Here is a 19,433-nt window from a genome sequence, read left to right on the forward strand (position 1 = left end):
GTTAGGTGGATTGGCCATGCTAAATTGCCCCTTAGTGTCAGGAGGACTAGCTAAGGTAAATGCATAGGATTATGGGGACAGTGCCTGGGTAGGATTGTCCAAGAACCGTGGCAGAAGAAAGATGTTGTCTATGTTGGGGCTTAGCCCATTTAAAGGGAATGGGTCATGTGCCCTGAGGTGAGGGGTGAGTTGGTTGGGAACCACCCTGAGTGGGCAGCCAACGTTTGGAGTGTTGCACGAGTAGACTGAATAAAGAGCTGTGTTCCCTGATGCCTGGCTTTGGAATAGATCTTGAGGAAACACCTCAGCACTAAGAGATTTAACAAAGGAAGTGAATGAGGAGGAAGTACCGTACAAAGGGAAAGTAGGATTAGGAAAAGTACATTCTAGCTAAATTAGTTGACACTCAATGGTAGGGAGTCTGTTCCTCTCATTCTATCTCCCTGACAGGACTATAATTTTCATCTCCCTGGAGACATTTCTCTCTGCTGCCTTTCAGCTTCCAGACAATAACTTGTGTCCATTAAGAAAGAAAATGAGACTTTCTATTTATAATCCTCATCAAACCAGTTTGGATGTCTCAAAACACTTTGACATGCAGCAAATTATTTTGAAATTCAAAGGATTGGTATGTTGGCGGATGTGGCAGTCATTTTACATACACAAGAGGCCACAAACAGCAATGTGATAAATGATCAGTAAATGTGCTTTTCTGCATTATAGTTGAGGAATTAATATCAGCCCTGGTGGCAAGGGACTTGTTCTTCAGATAGTGCCATGGGACCTTTCATGGCCATCCCAACCATGAGAGCAGGTAGATAGGACTTGAGTTTCTCCAAATATTTCTCTCACCGAAGATCCCTTGTTTCCCACAAACTGTACTCTTCCTTTACCTGATAGTGCAGAATTGCTGCCATGTTAAACACAGCCCCTTCTTACTATATCTATCACTGGAATGTACATGCATCCTTTGTGTTTGTTAAGCCTTTGGATTGTCATATTCAGTTGTTCGTATTTGGTTGAGTGCGACTGTTAATTGTTCTCTGTGCTGTGTGCTATTAACCAAGCTTGTAGGTGTGGTTATAGCAAAAGAGAAACTAATAGCAAACAGTAAACTTGTCTCTGCTAACATTGTAAGTAAAACTCCAGTTCACGTTTAGAAACCTGGTGTGTATCAGCTCTGCACCATAAAACTGGGTAACAGAAGAAACACGAACAAGCTATAAAGTACAAATTGGGTTTATTAAAAATAATAGTCGGTCAGCTGCAGAAATTCTATCAAGCAGCTTTGGAGAATTGTAACTTACACCTTCTTGGATACAAAAATATTAGAATTGTAACACCTTGCTAACTCTGTAGGTAGTTTTAAACCTGGTCCAGGTTTAAGTAAAGTTTTCAAAGTTTATTTGTAAGTGTCACAAGTAGGCTTACATTAACACTGCAATGGCATTACTGTGAAAATCCCTTAATCGCCACACTCTAGCACCTGTTGGGGTACACTGAGGGAGAATTTTACAAGGCCAGTGCACTCCACCAGCATGTCTTTCAGACTGTGGAAGGAAACCAGTGCATCCAGAAGAAACCCACGCAGACTCGGGGAGAATGAGCAGACTTCACACAGTGACCCAAGCCAGGAATCAGTTGAGTAGTCCAACCATTACTATCAACCCCGGCAGTTATTTAAATGGTAAGGTGGCAACATAGGGGGTTTGGAGAGAGCACGGGTCTGAGGCTGTCCTGTGTTACTTAAGCACTCTGCCATCTACTGCAGAGAGTTTGGCCACCCCTAACAATGTTGCAGCCTGGCCCACATAAGGCGAGTCAGTGTCACTAAGCTATGTTGCTTCAGCCAAAGCTCAAACAGCTGTCACACAGCCTCTGGGTTTCACTATGAAGAGACAAGTTTCACCTTATTTGGTAGATTGAATAGGGGCCTCCACGGTGTCTCTCATTTTCTGAAATCAGCTTTCCCACAGATGAGTGGTGAGACTCTGACCCTCCCTAATGACAGTGGCATGATGACAGCGGTGTGCGTTAGCTTCCGTCAGGATGTCAACCTGTCTGCACATTTGCCCTATCCTCAGGCAATACCTGCATTGGTCCCAGCAAGTCACCTGGGCCAGACTTCCCTAACAGCAGCTGAGCTGATGTCATTTCCAGCCAGGCCCGCACAGGCCTGAGAAAGTCATCGGCTCCAAATGCCTCAAGATTCCCAACATAAGCAACAGCTGTCACCCCTTCTGTTTAGGCCACAAGTCAAGCATTTCAGAGAGTACAGATTCTGGAGCTAGGAAATCTTATTAGGAGATTTCTTATCTTCTAATAAGAATATTTCCTAACTCTAGAGGCTTGACGCCTAGTTGAGAAATAAATGAGATACATATCTGTGTTGGGAATTAAATTCAGGAAGCCTGCAGCAGCGGGTGAATGGCAGCAATAGTTCAGCACATATTTTAATCATGAGGCTGAGGAAAGTCCTTAACATGAGTGACATGATTTAAAAAACACCCGTGGAAGCTAAAAATTCGTTGAATCTTGCCATATATAGTGTGATAATGTAAACATGCACACATTATAATTCTTGTTTTCTATGGGTAGAATTATTACCCTCACTGTTAAAGTAAAAATATTGTGCAGTGATGGAGTGAAAGCTCCAGGCAGTTATGTCCATAAGGTTCCATCAGATGGTGCTGTGGTACATAGGAATATAAGGATGTTGGAGCAGGAGTAGGCTATTTAGCTCCTCAAGCCTGCTTCACCATTCAGCCCCTCGAGCCTCCTTCACCATTCAACAAGATCATTCCTGATCATCTACTTCAACACCACTTTCCTGCACTATCTACACAACTGTTGATATCATCTGAATCTAGAAATCTATCAATTTCTGTGTTGAACATAAGCAATGACTGAGCTTCCCCCGCCCTCTGTGGTACAGAATTCCAAAGATTCATCATGTCTGAGAGAAGTTCTAAGTGGCTGGCCCCTTATTCTGAGACAGTTTACGCAGGTTCTAGATTCCCCCACCCAGGGAAAACATCCCTTCTGCATCCTTCCAAGCTTTAGAAAATATATGCCGAATCAGTTCAATCTCTCATAGAACACCCTGGCTGCATAATTTAAAACCAATGTGGTTTATGTTTGTGTCCATTGGGAGCTGTTTTGTATATGGGAGATACATCTTTATTTCACACACACTTGATTGTGAATGAACAGATACTGCTTTTAATGTCCATCATTGAAACATAGAACAGTACAGTTCAGGAACAGGCCCTCCAGCACACCATGTTGTGCTAAACATGACATGAAATTAAATTCATCCCTTCTGCCTGCCTTTGGTCGGTATTGCTCCATTCCTTGCATATTCATATGTTTATCTAAAAGCCCCTTAAACAGCCCTATCGTATCTGCCTGCACCACCGCCCCTGGCAGCACATTCCAGACATCTACCACTCTCTGTGTAAAAAAACTTGCCCCTCACATCTCCTTTGAACTTTCCTCCTCTCACCTTAAATGCATGCTCTTTGTATTAGACATTTCAGCTCTGGGAAAAAGATTCTGTCAACCCTACCTATGCCTCTCATAATTTTATAGACATCTATCAAGTCTCCCTTCAGCCCTAGTTTGTCCAGCCTCTCCTTATAGCTGACACGCTCTAATCCAAGCAACATCCTGGAAGTAAGGCTTTTTATTTTGTGCCGTGTACCCAAACCCCTAAAACTGTTTTGTCGAGATTGAATCTGAACAGGTATATATATTCCTTACCCGATAATGCAAAGGAACTGAATTAGCTTGCGTACAGCTGAGCTTAAATAATTTCTGTGCTGGGGTGCTGTCAGCTGATATTAATTCAGTTCCCTGTGGGAGCTGATAAACCTTCAGACTGGAATCTAACTCATGTCAGATTGACTGATAACTTTCCCCTCATCCTCAAAGGTGCAGATTTATCCTGCGTCGCAATTCCACAGGCTCCAAGCATTTCTATTTACCTCATTCAAATGGCCGTCCTTATTATGTGAACCTAGATAGTGAGTGTCAGTAAGCTATTTAATTGCCTTGGGGGGAGCTCCAAGCAACAGCCTCTTGGAAACAACGGCCAGTAGGGATCACTGGAGTGATGAGGAGCTGGCTGATGTTTTCCCATCGAGCTAAGGTTTGCTGAGAGCATCTTATTTCTTACAGATTAAATATTGAACCAAAAATCTTGTCTGTATGGATCAGTTGCATACTCACTTTACCAGAGTAGCCTTTGGGAGATATAGCATCTACTGCTTAAACAATATCATTTAAGAAAACAACAGTATTTAAAAAATATCACATTTATTCAAATTAATCCTTGCCATATTTTTGACCTTGAAAGAGTTGTTAATAATGAAACCCTCTCTTTGAGTTACAAATAAATGAATTCATATTGAAATGCTTTGGATGCATGTTCAACCCATTAATTTTCTATTTTGTTTAAAACATTCTAGGTGATGATGGTTGGTAGAGTGTGTGCAGAGAGGACAGAAGTGTACCACAGTCTAAAACATTTTAAATACAACCTGTATCAGCAGTGCCGTTCCATTGCTCAGAGTAATGATAACCAGGATGAAAATGTGAAAGACACTGTCAATAGGATCTATGAGCGTCTGGAAGAACGAGGCTGGATTGAAGAGGTAAGCTTTCCCTGAAATGTGGTATGTTGTTAATTTATTCTACTGGGAAATTAAAAATTCAATCTGAGTAAGTAAAACAGTAAATGAATTAATAACAGTAATAAGATCGTAAATCCAGAGGCATTAATTAGATAGGCAAGAAGATGATTAGTTGGTGAGTTGGTTTCTTTTATCTTTAAACTGGGGCAGTCATTTAAATTAGTAGCATGCTGAATTAAATTTATACCTTAACTAGTTAAAACAACTTAATGCAACTACAGGGGCGGCATGGTAGCACAGTGGTTAGCTGCCTCACAGCATCAGGGACCTGGGTTTGATTCCTGTCTTGGATGGCAATTTGTAGTTTGTACCTTCTTCCTGTGTCTCCCCATGGGTTTCCTCCTGATGCTCCAGTTTCCTTCCACAGTCCAAAGATATGTGGGTTAGGTTGATTGGCTGTGCTAAATTGACCCTTAGTGCCAGGGGGATTAGTAGGATAAATAAATGGGTTCATGAAAGGCAGGTCATGTTTGACTAATTTGGTGGAATTCTTTGAGAACATAATGTGTGCAGTGGGCAATGGGGAACCTGTGGAAGTAGTGTATCTGGATTTCCAGAAGGTATTTGACAAGGTGTCACACCAAAGACTGCTACGTAAGATAAAAGTGCACAGTGTTACAGATAACATATTAGCATGGATAGAGGATTGGTTAACTAACAGAAAACAAAGAGTGGGGGTAAATGGGTGTTTTTCTGGTTGTCGATCAGTGACTAGTGGTGTGTCTCAGGCTTCAGTGTTGGGACCGCAATTGTTTACGATTTACATAGATGATTTGGAGTTGGGGACCAAGTGCAGCGTGTCAAAACTCGCAGGTGACACTAAGATGGGTGGAAAAGCAAAGTGGTGCAGAGGACGCTGAAAGTTTGCAAAGGGGTATAGATAATCTAAGTGAGTGGGCAAGGGTCTGGCAAATGGAGTGTAATGTTGGTAAATGTGAGGTCATCCATTTTGGTAGGACTAACAGCAAAATGGATTATTATTTAAATGGTAAAAAGTTGCAGCATGCTGCTGTGCAGAGGGACCTGGGTGTCCTTGTGCAGGAATCTCCAGGAGTTGGTTTTCAGGTGCATCAGGTAATTAGGAAAGCAAATGGAATTTTGTCCTTCATTGCCAGAGGGATGGAGTTCAAAAACAGTGAGATTATGTTGCAGCTGTATACGGTGCTGGTGAGGCCACACCTGGAGTACTGTGCACAGTTTTGATCTCCTTACTTGAGAAAGGATATACTGGCACCTGGGGGGGGGTGCAGAGGGGGTGCAGAGGAGATTCACTAGGTTGATTCCGGAGTTGAGAGGGTTGGCTTATAAGGACAGACTGAGTAGACTGGCGCTATACTCATTGGAATTCAGAAGAATGAGGGGAGATCTTGTAGAAACAAATAAAATTATGAAAGGAGTAGATAAGATAGAAGCAGGGAAGTTGTTTCCACTGGCAGGTGAAATTAGAACTAGGGGGCATAGCCTCAAAATAAGGGGAGTTAAGGAGGAACTTCTTCACACAAAGGGTTGTGAATCTGTGGAATTCCCTGCCCAGTGAAGCAGTTGAGGCTACCTCATTAAATGTTTTTAGGCAAGGATGAATTAATTTTTGAATAGTAAAGGAATTAAGGATTATGGTGAGCAGACAGGTAAGTGGAGCTGAGTCCACAAAAAGATCAGCCATGATCTTATTGAATGGTGGAGCAAGCTCGAGGGGCCAGATGGTCTACTGTTGCTCCTAGTTCTTATGTTCTTAAGTGGTGTTATGGAAATAGGGTAGGATTGTTGTTGGTGTAGGCCCAATGGACCTAATGGCCTCTTTCTGCAGTGTAGGGACTAGAATGAAATTATTTTAGAAAGGTGTTTGTAAACTCGATACCCTAATTAGTTAAACAAAATACAATACAGGTGGCAAGGCAGGTGACGTATTGCAGCTGCAGCATGTGGGTGCTGGTGGACACCAATGTGATCAACAGCAACCACATCTGCATAAAGCGATGCAGCGTGAGCAACTTTGGCTCAGAGTTGATGAGCTGGAGTCTGAGCTTTGGACACTAAAATGATCATGGAGAAATAAAGTTATCCAGACACTTTGTTCCTGGAAGTGATCACACCTCTTAAAGTGCATCAGATTTAGTCCACAGTCACCAGGAGGATATGACTGCAAGTGAGGCAGTTATGGGGTTTCAAAAAGGAGCCTCACTTGTTTAAGATGTTCTTCAGCCTGTGTGGATGAGATCAAAGACTGCTGGGAGGAAGAGCAAACTGATCAGAGCCATTTGGGATTCAACATTCAGATGGCGGGAGAAAAAGGAATGCAGTTGTCATAGGGTCAGTTGTGGTCCAGGTAGGTACCAACAACTTTGGTAGGACTAAACAAGAGGTGCTGCTGAGAAAGTATGAGTAACTAGGGGCTGAATGAAAAACCAGATCCACAAATGGTAAGAGATAATCTGTGGATTATTGCCTGAGCCACAAGCAAATTGGTTTAGGGTAAATAACATTAGAAAGTTGGTAACATTGCTGTAAGATTGGTATGGGAGAAATGGTTTTCAGTTTGCTGGGCATTGACACCAAAACAGAGGATTCAGCAGCAAGTACCCCAGAGAGCAGTGCAGACTGGATCATTGATATACTTCAGGCAGAATTTGAAACAATAGAGATGTTTTTGATTGACAGGGGAGTCAAACATTATAGATGCCGGCAGGAAAGTTGAATTAAGACTACAATAGTTTAACCATGATCTTACTGAATGGTGAATAAGGCATGGGGGACTAAGTGGTACATTCCTGCTCCTATTTTTAACAATCTTATGATCATATGATGATCTTACTGAACGGCGAAGCAGGCTTGAGTGGTTAAATGGCATACTCCTGCTACTTCTTATGTTCTCATTCATACAAAGCAGTTTTAGATTGGGGATACAGCCACTGTTTGTGTTTTTAATTTGTTCAGGGGATTTGGACATGGCCAATTTGACTAGCATTTATTGCCCGTCCCTAATTGCCTTTGAACTGAGTAGCTTGCTTGATCGTTTAAGAGTCAACCACATTGCTGTGGATCTTGATTCAATTGTAGGCCAGATCAGATAAGGACATCAGATTTTCTTTATTAAAGTATATTATTGAACCAGATGGGTTTTTACGACAATCAACTATGGTTTTGTGGTCATTATTAAACTTTTATTCCGATGTTTTCCTCTTCTGCTTTCACTTTTTATGCCTTTGTTTTTAACCTTGCTTTATCTCCTCCAACACCCTGCTCAGATACCCATCCCCCTGATGTACTAATTTAAAGCCTCCTCAACAGCACTAGCCAACGCCCCAGCATGAATATTGGTCCCAGTCCGAGTAGGGTGTAACCCATCCCATTTGTATAGACCACAACGCCCCCAGAACCTGTCCCAATGCCTCAGGAATCTGAAATCCATCCTCCTACATGCCCTCCACCCACACATTGATCCTACCTGTCTTCATTTTTTTGCTCTGGCTAGCACATGGCACTGGGAGTAATCGTGAGATTATTACTTTAGAGGTCCTGCTTCTTAATTTATCACCTAACTCCCTGGATTCAGTTTTCAGGTCCTCATCTCTTTTTAAACTATGTCATTGATGCCAATGTGTACCATGGTTGCTGGCTCTTCACCCTCCCACTCCAAAATGTTCTGCAGCCGCTCTGTGACGTTCTGGATCCTCGCACAAGGGAGGCAATATACCATACTGGAAACATTTCTGTGGCCACAAAATGTCTTTCTATTCCCCTTGCAATTGAATCCCCTATCCCCCTTCCCTTACCTGTGCATTTGAGCCACCCATGATGTCATGACTGGCTTTTCACTGCACTCCCCTGAGAAGTCATTACCCCAACAGTATGCAAAGCAGCATATCTGTATGAGAGGGTTCTGGCCCCAGGGAGCACCTGCACTACCTGCTCGCCTCTGCTCTGCCTGGCATTAACCCATTCCTTTCTGCCTGTGCAGTCTTAACCTCTCTAAAAGTGCTATCGACAAAAATCTCAGCCTCACAGATGCTCCAGACTGACTCCAGCCGCCACCACTCCCACTCTGGTACATGGATTCCCTAGGAGCTGCAGCTGGGGATATTTCCCGCACACATGTTCTCCTGGACATTGGAAGTGACCCGAGCTTTCCACATAAGAAGAATTCCTTGTGGCCTAACTTCCTGCTATGGCTTGCCCTTATATCACTCCCCTTGCTGCTTCCACATTTGAGAATATTAAAGCTCTAAGGACCTTCTTCCAGTCCAAATGCTAACTATGTAACCACAGACCTTACCTGTAATCTGATCCTACTATTAAATGGTGGAATAGATACACCCCAGTTCCTACTTCCCAATCAGCAGGTTTCCAGACTACTTCACTGTGACGCTGATTTCAGGACACTCTTCTCAATATGACTGTCAGGTGGTATCATGGCTAGACTGAGACTGTTCACCCAATTTTGGCACAAGCCCCAGATGTTAGTAAAGAGGACCTTGCAGGAGCAACAGGGCTGAGATTGTTGTTGTCTTTTCCAGTGCCTAGGTCAATGCCAGGTGGTCAGTCCTGTTTTATTCTCTTTTTGACTTTATTGGAGCAGTTTGAGGTGTTTGAAATTGTTTTTAAAAGCTTACGCACCCATGATGTTAAATTGAAAAACCTGAGCTTAATACAAATATCCTTATACATTTTCTTGAATGAATTACAAATGGCACTTTTCTGTGTATCTAGGGAAGATTGTGCAAACTCTTTCACTAATTCCACTCCCACGTCCTTTAACAGCCTGGAATGCAAACCACCTGGAATAGGTGAGTTATCCAACTCAAGCATAGCCAGCGTTTTCAACTTCTATCCCATTCATTTCTTCCACTATTTTCACTTTAACTAATATTTTGTCAGCATCCATTTCCTTAGCAAACATTGATAGAAAGTACTCAATAAGTATACTGACCTTACCCTGTGCCTCTACGCATACATCATCTTTTTGCCGCTAATGGACCCCAGCTTGCCTCTTGCCACTTATATGATGGAAGAAGGGGAAGGCAGTGGTGTACTGGTAATGTCACTGGACAAGTAATCCAGAGGTGCAGGCTATTATTCTGGTGACAGGTGGTCCACCATGACTGTTGGTGGAATTTAAAATTCAATTAATAAATCTGGAATTAAAAGCTACTCTCACAATTGGTGACTGCAAAACCAAACCAATGTTGATTGTTGAAAAGACCTATCTCATAGAATCACAGAATCCCTACAGTGCAGAGGGAGGCCATTCAGCCCATCGGGCCTGTACCAACAAAAATCCTATCCAGGCCCTATCTCATTAAGCCCACGTATTTACCCTGCTAGCTCCCCTGACACTAGGGTCAATTTAGCATGGCCAATCAACTAACCAACATATCTTGGGACTGTTGGAGCACCCGGACAAAACCCACACAGACATGGTAGGAATATGTAAACTCCACACAGTGACCCTTAGCTTGGAATCGAACCCGAGTCCCTGGCGCTGTGAGGCAGCAGTGCTAACCACTGTTTCGCCGTGCCACCCTGGTCTACTAATGTGCTTTAAGGAGGGAAATCTGCCATCCTTATCAGGTCTGGTCAACATGTGACTCTGGATGCAAAGCAATGGCCTGGCAAGCCACTCAGTACTTTTGAAGAGCAGTGATGGTTGTATTTTGGAATGCAGCAGCCATTTTGTGCTGCATGTCCCATGAACAATAATGCTCCAATGACGAGATAATCTGTTTTCGTCATGACATTTATTGAAGAATCAATTGACTGTGACACCTGGGAAACTTTAATTCCTCTTCAAAATAGTGCCTTGGGATCAAGATGGAGCCTGGGTTTTGAGCACTATAAAAACAGTTTAAATAGTATGGCTGAGCTATGAGAGGAAAGACATTCAGCAAGAGTGTGAGAAAAAGGCATAAAAATATTTAGCTAGCTTGGAAACTCAGTAGCAGGTAGCAAAGCACAGCTTCAATTGTTTGACCTTTGAAAAAAAAAGCATATATTTCTTCAAGAGCAATAACAGCCAATGCAATAAATCCGCACACTGTTCTGAAAAATAGTGAAGGGTTTATTTTTTACAACACTAGCAGCATATTTAATCCAACAGCTGTTGTCCCACAGCTCCCAGGCCATACAAATGATATTGAATGTAACCATTATCACTTATGGTTATCTTAGAAGACATAACTTCCGCAATTACACCATCTGTTAAACTTCCTCTTTCCCTGTGCTCAACTCTCAATATTGTCATTTGTTGGGAACAATGCCATGAATTTGCGTCTCCCTTGTGCATTAGTCTTTTCTCTTTGAATTCTGTTTTGAGAGGCAGTATCATTGCTGAAAGATATCTGCCATAGCAGGTGGCACAGTGGTTAGCCTCACAGCGCCAGGGACCCGGGTTCGATTCCCAGCTTAGGTCATTGTCTGTGTGGAATCTGCATGTTCTCCCCGGGTCTGTGTGGATTTCTTTCGGGCGCTCCGGTTTCCTCCCACAGTCCGAAAGATGTGCTGGTTAGGTGCATTGGCCATGCTAAACTCTCCCTCAGTGTACCCAAACAGGCGCCGGAGTGTGACGACTGGGAATTTTCACAGTAACTTCATTGTAGCGTTAGTGTAAGCCTCCTTGTAACAATAAGAAATAAGCTTTAAATTACAAGATCATAATTCCACCAGTGAAATGATATTGCAATGGGGTTCCAACGATAGAAATGTGGCTGCTATGTGGCTCCTGCTTGCATTTTGTAGTTTTTTTTGCAGTGTGATGTAGCGATTTTTGCTCAGTGGCATGACGGTGCAAGGAGGAAACCCGCTCAAAATTCTCTGAAAAGATGTTGCAGCTGTAATTTTTTGGCTTTTTTTGTGGCTGTGTTTTTTCACTTGTTTGTTAATTGCTGCCACAGGAATGTGGGCTTTAGAACTGATACTAAAACTGGTCCAGATCTTCCCACCTTCAGATAGTTGGAGACCAGATATATCCCCCAAGATAGACAACAAGACCCCTCGAAAACCCCAACACAAATGTCTCCATGGGAATTGCCCAGGAAGTTTGAACTTCCGATGGGCTATTCCCCATTCCCCAGAAACCTCTGAGAAAGTCTCCAATTCTGAGTTAAATATTAGACAAATTAAATCCTACTCTAACACCTGGACAACTACACAACTGAGTCTCCCTCCAACCCTAAGCAATCACACTAAGACTATATTAGAAGAAAGGAGAAGTATATACATATGTTGTTAACTATCCATAAAATTACATTTTGAATCTCATATTTTTAACTATCCATTTTTCAGAAGAAAAAGGCCTGAACCATTAACCTCTCAGTTTTAAAGAGGCTGTTTTTCTAGCTTTTTGAAATCTTTCACAGCAAACAAAAAGGACAGATAAGTTTTAGGTTTATTTATAATTGTCACATTAACACTGCAATGAAGCCACTGTGAAAATTCCCTATTTGCCACACTCCACCCCCTGTTCGGATACACAGAGGGAGAATTTAGCATAGCCAATGCACCTAATCTTTTGGATTGTGGGATGAAACCAGAGCACCCAGAGGAAACCCACGCAGACACAGGGAGAACATGCAGAGTCTGCACAGACAATGACTCAAGCCGGGATTCAAACCCTGGCCCCTAACGCTGTGAGGCAGCATTGCTAACACTGTACCATTGTCCCCTATTATTGTAATAGAGCACATTATTTTCATACACTGAGCAACTATGAAGTCAAACTACTTTTCAAGTGAATTGACAAAATAAGCATCCGATAAGCACATTTTGTTTCCTTTTTTAACTGAAGAATTTGGGCTTCTTTTCTAAAAGTAGGCCCAGAAATAAAGTGTGGAATTTATAGAAGCAGTAAGAAAGTTTTACAACTACTAATGATTTGTGGCTTTAGGTGAAAATGGTGTTTAAGCAACATTTAGGTAGGTACAGATCTGAAATGGATTAAAAGATTATGTCTAATTAGGGATTTGCCACTTTGGTAATCCAAAATATAATTTAAAGATTTGTATTTGTGGAGTCAGAACACAGAATACTCTAAGGGTGAATCAAGCTGGAACATAGCTTGGAAAATTGTGTTTCCAAAAATGATAATATTTAATTTGGTATTGGGAATGTAAATTTGCTTTCTTGCTAAGAGAGAAGTCTGTGAGATTCGCCACATTTCTCAACTGTTTCAATCATTGGTTGTGTCTAGTTTGTCAGACACTGCAATCAATTGGAATTAATTCTGGAACAAGCTTTAAAAAGAAGCCAATGGTTCCTGCTGTCTAATAGAACTTGAACATTTGTAGGGGGAGATGATGGTATTATCACTAGACTATTAATGCAGAAACTCAGCTAATGTTCTGGGGACCCAGGTTCAAATCTCATCACGACAGATGGTGAAATTTGGATTCAATTTTTTTTTAAAATCTGGAATTGAGAATCTACTGATGACCATTGCGAATTGTCAGAAAAACCTATCTGGTTCATTAATGTCCTTTAGGGAAGGAAATCTGCCGTCCTTACCTGGTCTGGCTTATATGTGACTCTAGGGCACAGCAATGTTGTTGACTCTCAATGGCTCTCTGATCGAGGGCAGCTAAGAATGGACAATAAATGCTGGCCACCAGCAACGCCCATGTCCCACAAATGAATAATTTAAAAAAGGACAGCAGTCCAAGAAAAATCATGTGTGTTCAAATGATTTGGTTCCAGCTGAACCCATGAGCAAATGGCCTTTCAGAACAATACCAAACACTGTCAGCAATGCAACGATTTTTCACCGTTTTATTCCAAAAATATTGGAGATCCTTAACACAATCAGGGGGTCAAATGGCTAATGAAGAGGGTCAAGTATGAGCATGTTTTGTTCTATTGTTTAGCAAGTTTCAGTCTGATATCCAATTTGTTTGACTGATTTATTCCTTTACACATGGCATGTAAGTTGAACATTGGTGCTTGAAGTATATTTATTTTACTTCAAAACAAATTGTTTATTCAGTTTGAATCTTAAGGATGTTGGAGTTTTAGGCATTTTCTAAACAGGATCCAGTTTAAAGCCCAATTAAACTCTTTCTCTGACTTAGCTCACACATAATATATTCTCAACTGATCAGCCTGTGATTTTCTGGCCATTTCATAGAATCATAGAAACTTTAATGGGAAGTGTGGAAATGGAAACTCCCAGCTGACATGTCCAAAGTAGCTATTCACAAACAGTGCTCCCATTGCAGCACCATGATCTGTTAATATGCAGTGCAGTAAATGCAGATTCAGGCTTTTGCCCCATTTGAGTTCCTGATCTCACACATTTTGATCTGGCACTGAACACAAGCAAGACATCTACCAACTGGGGAAAGTGGAATCATTAGCAAATTTCCACTGGCAGTCCTTGGTACCCCCTGGCAATTGAATGAAAATGATCAGTTCCATATCCACTGAATAAAGGTACACTGTGAATATTGTAAAATAAAATAATTTAAAAAGCCATTGAAACTGTATTGACTTCTCCAATACCCCAGCGAATGAAGGTGCCATATGTCTGCTCTAAAACCGTACTGACCAGGAGAGTCCTATTAAATGATTCATATGCTTGATGAGTAGTAAAGAGAAAAAAAGGAGGGGAGTGGTTTAAAAACTGCATGTCTTTTTAGCAGGGTAAATAATCTCCTAGACAACTGCTATTACACATCATTTAGCTTTTACCCTTCAGTTTGGCAACACTTTCCAAACCCACAATTGCTGCCATCGAGAAGGAGAAGGGCAGCAGACACATGGAAATACCACCACTCCAAGCCATTTGCCACCCTGACTTGGAAATATATCGTCGGGGCAGCATGCTGGCAAAAAGGTCAGCACTGTTGTCTCACAGTGCCAGGGGCCCGGGTTCGATTCTGGCCTTGGGTGACTGTCTGTGTGAGTTTGCACGTCTCTTCCTGCCTGCGTGGTTTCCTCCGGATGTTCCAGTTTCCTCCCACAGTCCAAAGATATAAAGATTAGGTGGATTGGCCATTCTAAATTGGCCCTTAGTGTTCTAAGATGTGCAGGTTAGATGGATTAGCCATGGCAGATGAGTGGGGTTATGGGGATAACAGTAAGAAGTCTCACAACACCAAGTTAAAGTCCAACAAGTTTATTTGATAGTAAACCCACAAGCTTTCGGGGTTTGCTCCTTTGTCAGGTGATTATCATTTTGTCAGATTCGTCAGATTATCAAATAAACTTGTTGGACTTTAACTTGGTATTGAGAGACTTCTTACTGTGTTTACCCCAGTCCAATGCCGGCACCTCCACATTATGGGGATAGGGCAGGGGAGCGGGCTTGCTCTTTCAGAGAGTTGGTGCAGGCCTGATGGGCCAAATGACCTTTTTCTACACTGCAGTGATTCTATGGTTCCTTCACTGTCACTGGGTCAATATCCTGGAACTCCCTAACAGCACTGTGGGTTTACCTACACCACATAGACTACAGCAGTTCAAGAAGACAACTGACCACCACTTTCTCAAGGGCAATTATGTATGGGCAGTAAATACTGGCCCAGCCAGTAATGCCCACATCCCTTGAATTTAAAAAAAAGGCTATCTTGAGAAACATGTCTGTAAAATGTTCCTTCAAGAGCTAATGTTGTTTAATAAACTGCAACATAAATTAACAGAGTAAATCCTGAGAATTGCCTTGAGGAATGTTGTTTACAGATTTCCAAACAGGACAGTTTGAATAGTTGCTGTGGCTGTTATAGGAGAGTGCATTCTTTTTTCTTCACAATTCCAACATTTGGATCATGTTATTATCCCCTTAAGGACCAAAAGCTTTTAAATAGAGGGAAGTTTCCCAAACGATTAATGAAAATAAACCAGTGGGCAAGATTTCACTTTCTAAAACTTTTTGCTGTAACAAACAAACTAAAATCAGCATATATAAAACATTAATTATCAGACAACTATAACATCAAATGGAAGAAGAAGCATTCACTAACTAATAACCAAAATCTGTTTAATGATAATGTCTATACAACATTTCATTTCTGGATCATAGGAACGGTCCCACAGACAATCCCAGTTCACTTCCCCTCACCACACTAGGTCAAAACTTCCAGTGTTCTTCAGCCATTCTACTTAGCCTTAGTTTTCTCAGCTATGATTATCATCAACAAGGCACATCTTGACGACTGTCCATTCCTTAAATCTTCATGAGCCCTGTGTATTTTGTTTCCTTTCCATTGAACAGAAACCAAACGCTCACCAGCATCCTGCTTGGGTGTTAACCCAAATCCTGTTCACCCTGCTTCCCATAGCAGTAGCTTCTGGCTTCTGCATCTCAAACAGCAGCCATCCTTTTTCTGTGAGGTACAATGAGAAGGTGCTAAAACTGTCACCCCACGTCAATGGGTTTCTGTTTGATTTGCTCTTCCCATGGCACCAGAATGACGTGCAGGCTGAGGTGTTTATCTGGAATTAACCATTTTACTTTCAGTTAAAGGTAAATTTTAAAACATAACCATCTTTGCAAAGTTCGGCATTCATGACAATAAGGACATAACTTTAAGCCAGCTTCATTCTGTTTTATATTTGATATAAAACCACTAATAATCTGGAATTATTTGTAACTCTGCCACTTATTTATTTACCAAGAAAAGGTGAACAGTTGCCCTGCAAAAGCCAATGAGAATTTCATGACACTATGGAGCTGATATACTGGGCCTATGCCCAGTGAGTGAAGGGCAATGGTGGGCTGAAAACTGCAGTGTGGCAGTTATTGCCCATTCCTGCCCCCGATATTCCCAACTTGGCTGCATCAGGTAGAAATTTCTTTTTAGAGTCAGATGCCAGTTGTGAGACTCTGATGAAATTTTAATGTACCATTAGGCTGTAAAGCAGCCAAACCAACCATCTTTAAAAGGACAGCTGCAAGTCATGCTGGGAATAGTAGGTGAAAGCTTTGTGCATGAATACACTATGTGGCCCATATCAATCATCTAGCCTACTACAAACCCATAAGCATTCCCTGTCCGTCTCCTCCAAATATGGAACTTTTAGTCTGGATCTGTATAGAAACCACTGGGATTTCTACTTTTTCCCCTCTCTGATTGGACAGCTGCCCAGTTTGTTGCTTGTAGTTCACCATTTTATCTAAATGAATCCTGGCTTTCAAAATGGCTCCAGCTTCTTGCTGAAGAATTTGAGCAGGCAGTGCATTATCTGTCTGAAGTCAAAATCAATTTCTGTATTTCTCGAAAAACATTGTCAAGTTGAAGACTGCAGCTTCACTCCTACCTGCAGGCCTCAGTCAAGCAGCTGCTTTTTAAGAACATAAGAAATAGGAGCAGGAGTAGGCCATGTAGCCTCTCGAGCCTGCCCCGCCATTCAATAAGATCATGGCTGATCAGATAGTGGTTTAGTTCCACTTACCCGCCTGTTCCCTATAACTCTTAATTCCCTTATTGCTCAAAAATCTATCTATCTGGGACTTAAATATATTTAAAGAGGTAGCCTCCACTGCTTCAGTGGGAAGAGAATTCCAAAGATTCAGTACCCTCTGGGAGAAGAAGTTCCTCCTCAACTCTGTTCTAAATTGACTCCCCCTTATTTTGAGGCTGTGCCCCCTAGTTCTTGTTTCCATTCTAAGTGGAAATAGTCTCTCTGCTTCTACCCTGTCTAGCCCCTTCATTATCTTATATGTCTCTAAAAGATCTCCCCTCAGCCTTCTAAACTCCCAACGAGTTATAGGCCCAATCTACTCAATCTCTCCTCATAAGCTAACCCCCTCATCTCCGGAATGAACCTGGTGAACCTTCTCTGCACTCTCTCCAAAGCCAATATAATCTTTCGCAAATAAGGGGACCAAAATTGTACACAGCGCTCCAGTTGCGGCCTCACCAGTACCCTGTACAGTTGCAGCAAGACCTCCCTGCTTTTATACTCCATCCCCTTCACGATAAAGGCCAACATTCCATTTGCCTTCTTGATCACCTGCTGCACCTGCAGACTGAGTTTTTGCGATTCATGCACAAGGACCCCCAGGCCCCTCTGCACAGTAGCATGCTGTAATTTTTCACCATTTAAATCATAGTCCATTTTACTATTATTCCTTCCAAAGTGGATAACCTCACACTTGCCAACATTGTACTCTATCTGCCAGATCCTTGCCCACTCACTTAGCCTATCCAAATCCCTCTGCAGACTTTCTGCATCCTCCATGCAATTTGCTTCCCCGCTCATCTGTGTGTCATCCGCAAACTTCGTTATCCTACACTCGGTCCCCTCCTCCAGATCGCCTATGTATATGGTAAACAGTTGAGGCCCCAGCACCGATCCTTGCGGCACGCCACTAGTCACCAAAGGCCAACTGGAAAAGCACCCATTTATTCCAACTCTCTGCTTTCTGTTAGATAGCTAATCCTCAGTCCACACTAACACTTTACCCCCAATTCCGTGTACCTTAATCTTATGCAGCAACCTTTTGTTGGGCACCTTATTGAATGCCTTCTGGAAATCTAAAAACACCACATCCACCAGTTCCCTTCTGACATTTTATTGCTGCACTTGTCAGTAGATGCATCATAGCCAAGCTTTAATGTTAATGCCTTCACTGGCTGGGCGGCATGATGGCACAGTGGTTAGCACTGCTGCCTCACAGTGCCAGGGACCTGGATTTGATTCCCAGCTTGGATCACGGTCTGTGCGGCGTCTGAATGTGTCTGTGTGGGTTTCTTCCAGGTGCCCCAGTTTCCTCCACCGTCTGAAAGACATGATGGTTATGTGCATTGACCACACTAAATTCTCCCTCAGTGTACCCAAACAGGTGCCAGAATATGGCAACAAAGGGATTTTCACAGTAACTTCATTGCAGTGTGAATATAAGCCTTACGATCAGCAAGTTTGCTGATGACACCAAGATGGCAGGGTTGGCGGGTACCGAAGTGGATTGTCAGGTGATACAACAGGATATAGATAGGTTGGTGCATTGGGCAGATAGGTGGCAGATGGAATTTAATCCTGACAAATGCGAGGTGATGCATTTTGGAAGGAATAATGTAGAGAGGAGCTATGTGATTAAAGGTAGACAAATTAGGAGTATAGAAACACAGAGGGACCTGGGAGTGCAGGTTCACAAATCCATGAAGGTTGTGACACAAGTGGAGAATGTTGTCAGGAAGGCTTATGGAATGCTAGCCTTTATAGGAAGAGGTATAGAGTTTAAAAGCTGCCGTCTAATGCTTCAGTTGTATAGAACGTTGGTTAGACCGCATTTGGAGTACTGCGTCCAGTTCTGGTCACCTTACTACCGGAAGGACGTGGAGGCTCTGGAAAGGGTGCAGAGGAGGTTTACCAGGATGTTGCCTGGCATGGAGGGGTTGGGTTACGAGGAAAGGTTGGAGAAACTGGGACTGTTCTCTTTGGAAAGACGGAGATTGAGGGGTGACATGATAGAGGTATATAAGATACTGAAGGGAATAGACAGGGTCAATAGTGAGAGACTGCTCCCTAGATTGGTTACGAATACAAGAGGACATGATTTAAGGGTGAGGGGGGAGAGGTATAATTTGGATATGAGAGGAAGGTTCTTTACGCAGAGAGTAGTGGGGGTATGGAACGCGCTACCGAGTGGGGTGGTGGAGGCGGGAACGTTGGACTCGTTTAAGGTTCAGTTAGATAGACACATGAGTGAAACGAGGATGGAGGGTTATGGTAGGGGTTATTGAATAAGGGTTAGAACCTCGGGAGACACCGGAAAGGCAGGCTTGTGATTAACGTTTTTGTCTTTTCACT

The 19,433-nt window shown here is 42.4% G+C and overlaps 1 protein-coding gene across 1 annotated transcript in view; it reads left to right on the plus strand.

Annotated features, from left to right (window-relative positions):
* ccdc82 (coiled-coil domain containing 82) overlaps positions 1–19,433 on the plus strand; it is a 72,419-nt gene that overhangs the window by 42,297 nt on the left and 10,689 nt on the right. The window contains exon 7 of the mRNA XM_080196961.1: positions 4,470–4,655. Coding sequence (XP_080053087.1) covers positions 4,470–4,655 — 186 coding nt within the window. The remainder of the gene's footprint in view (positions 1–4,469; positions 4,656–19,433) is intronic.

This window comes from Carcharhinus amblyrhynchos, chromosome 10, assembly GCF_965287045.1.
Source record: "Carcharhinus amblyrhynchos chromosome 10, sCarAmb.v2.hapA, whole genome shotgun sequence".
In the NCBI taxonomy this organism is placed as follows: Eukaryota; Metazoa; Chordata; class Chondrichthyes; order Carcharhiniformes; family Carcharhinidae; genus Carcharhinus; species Carcharhinus amblyrhynchos.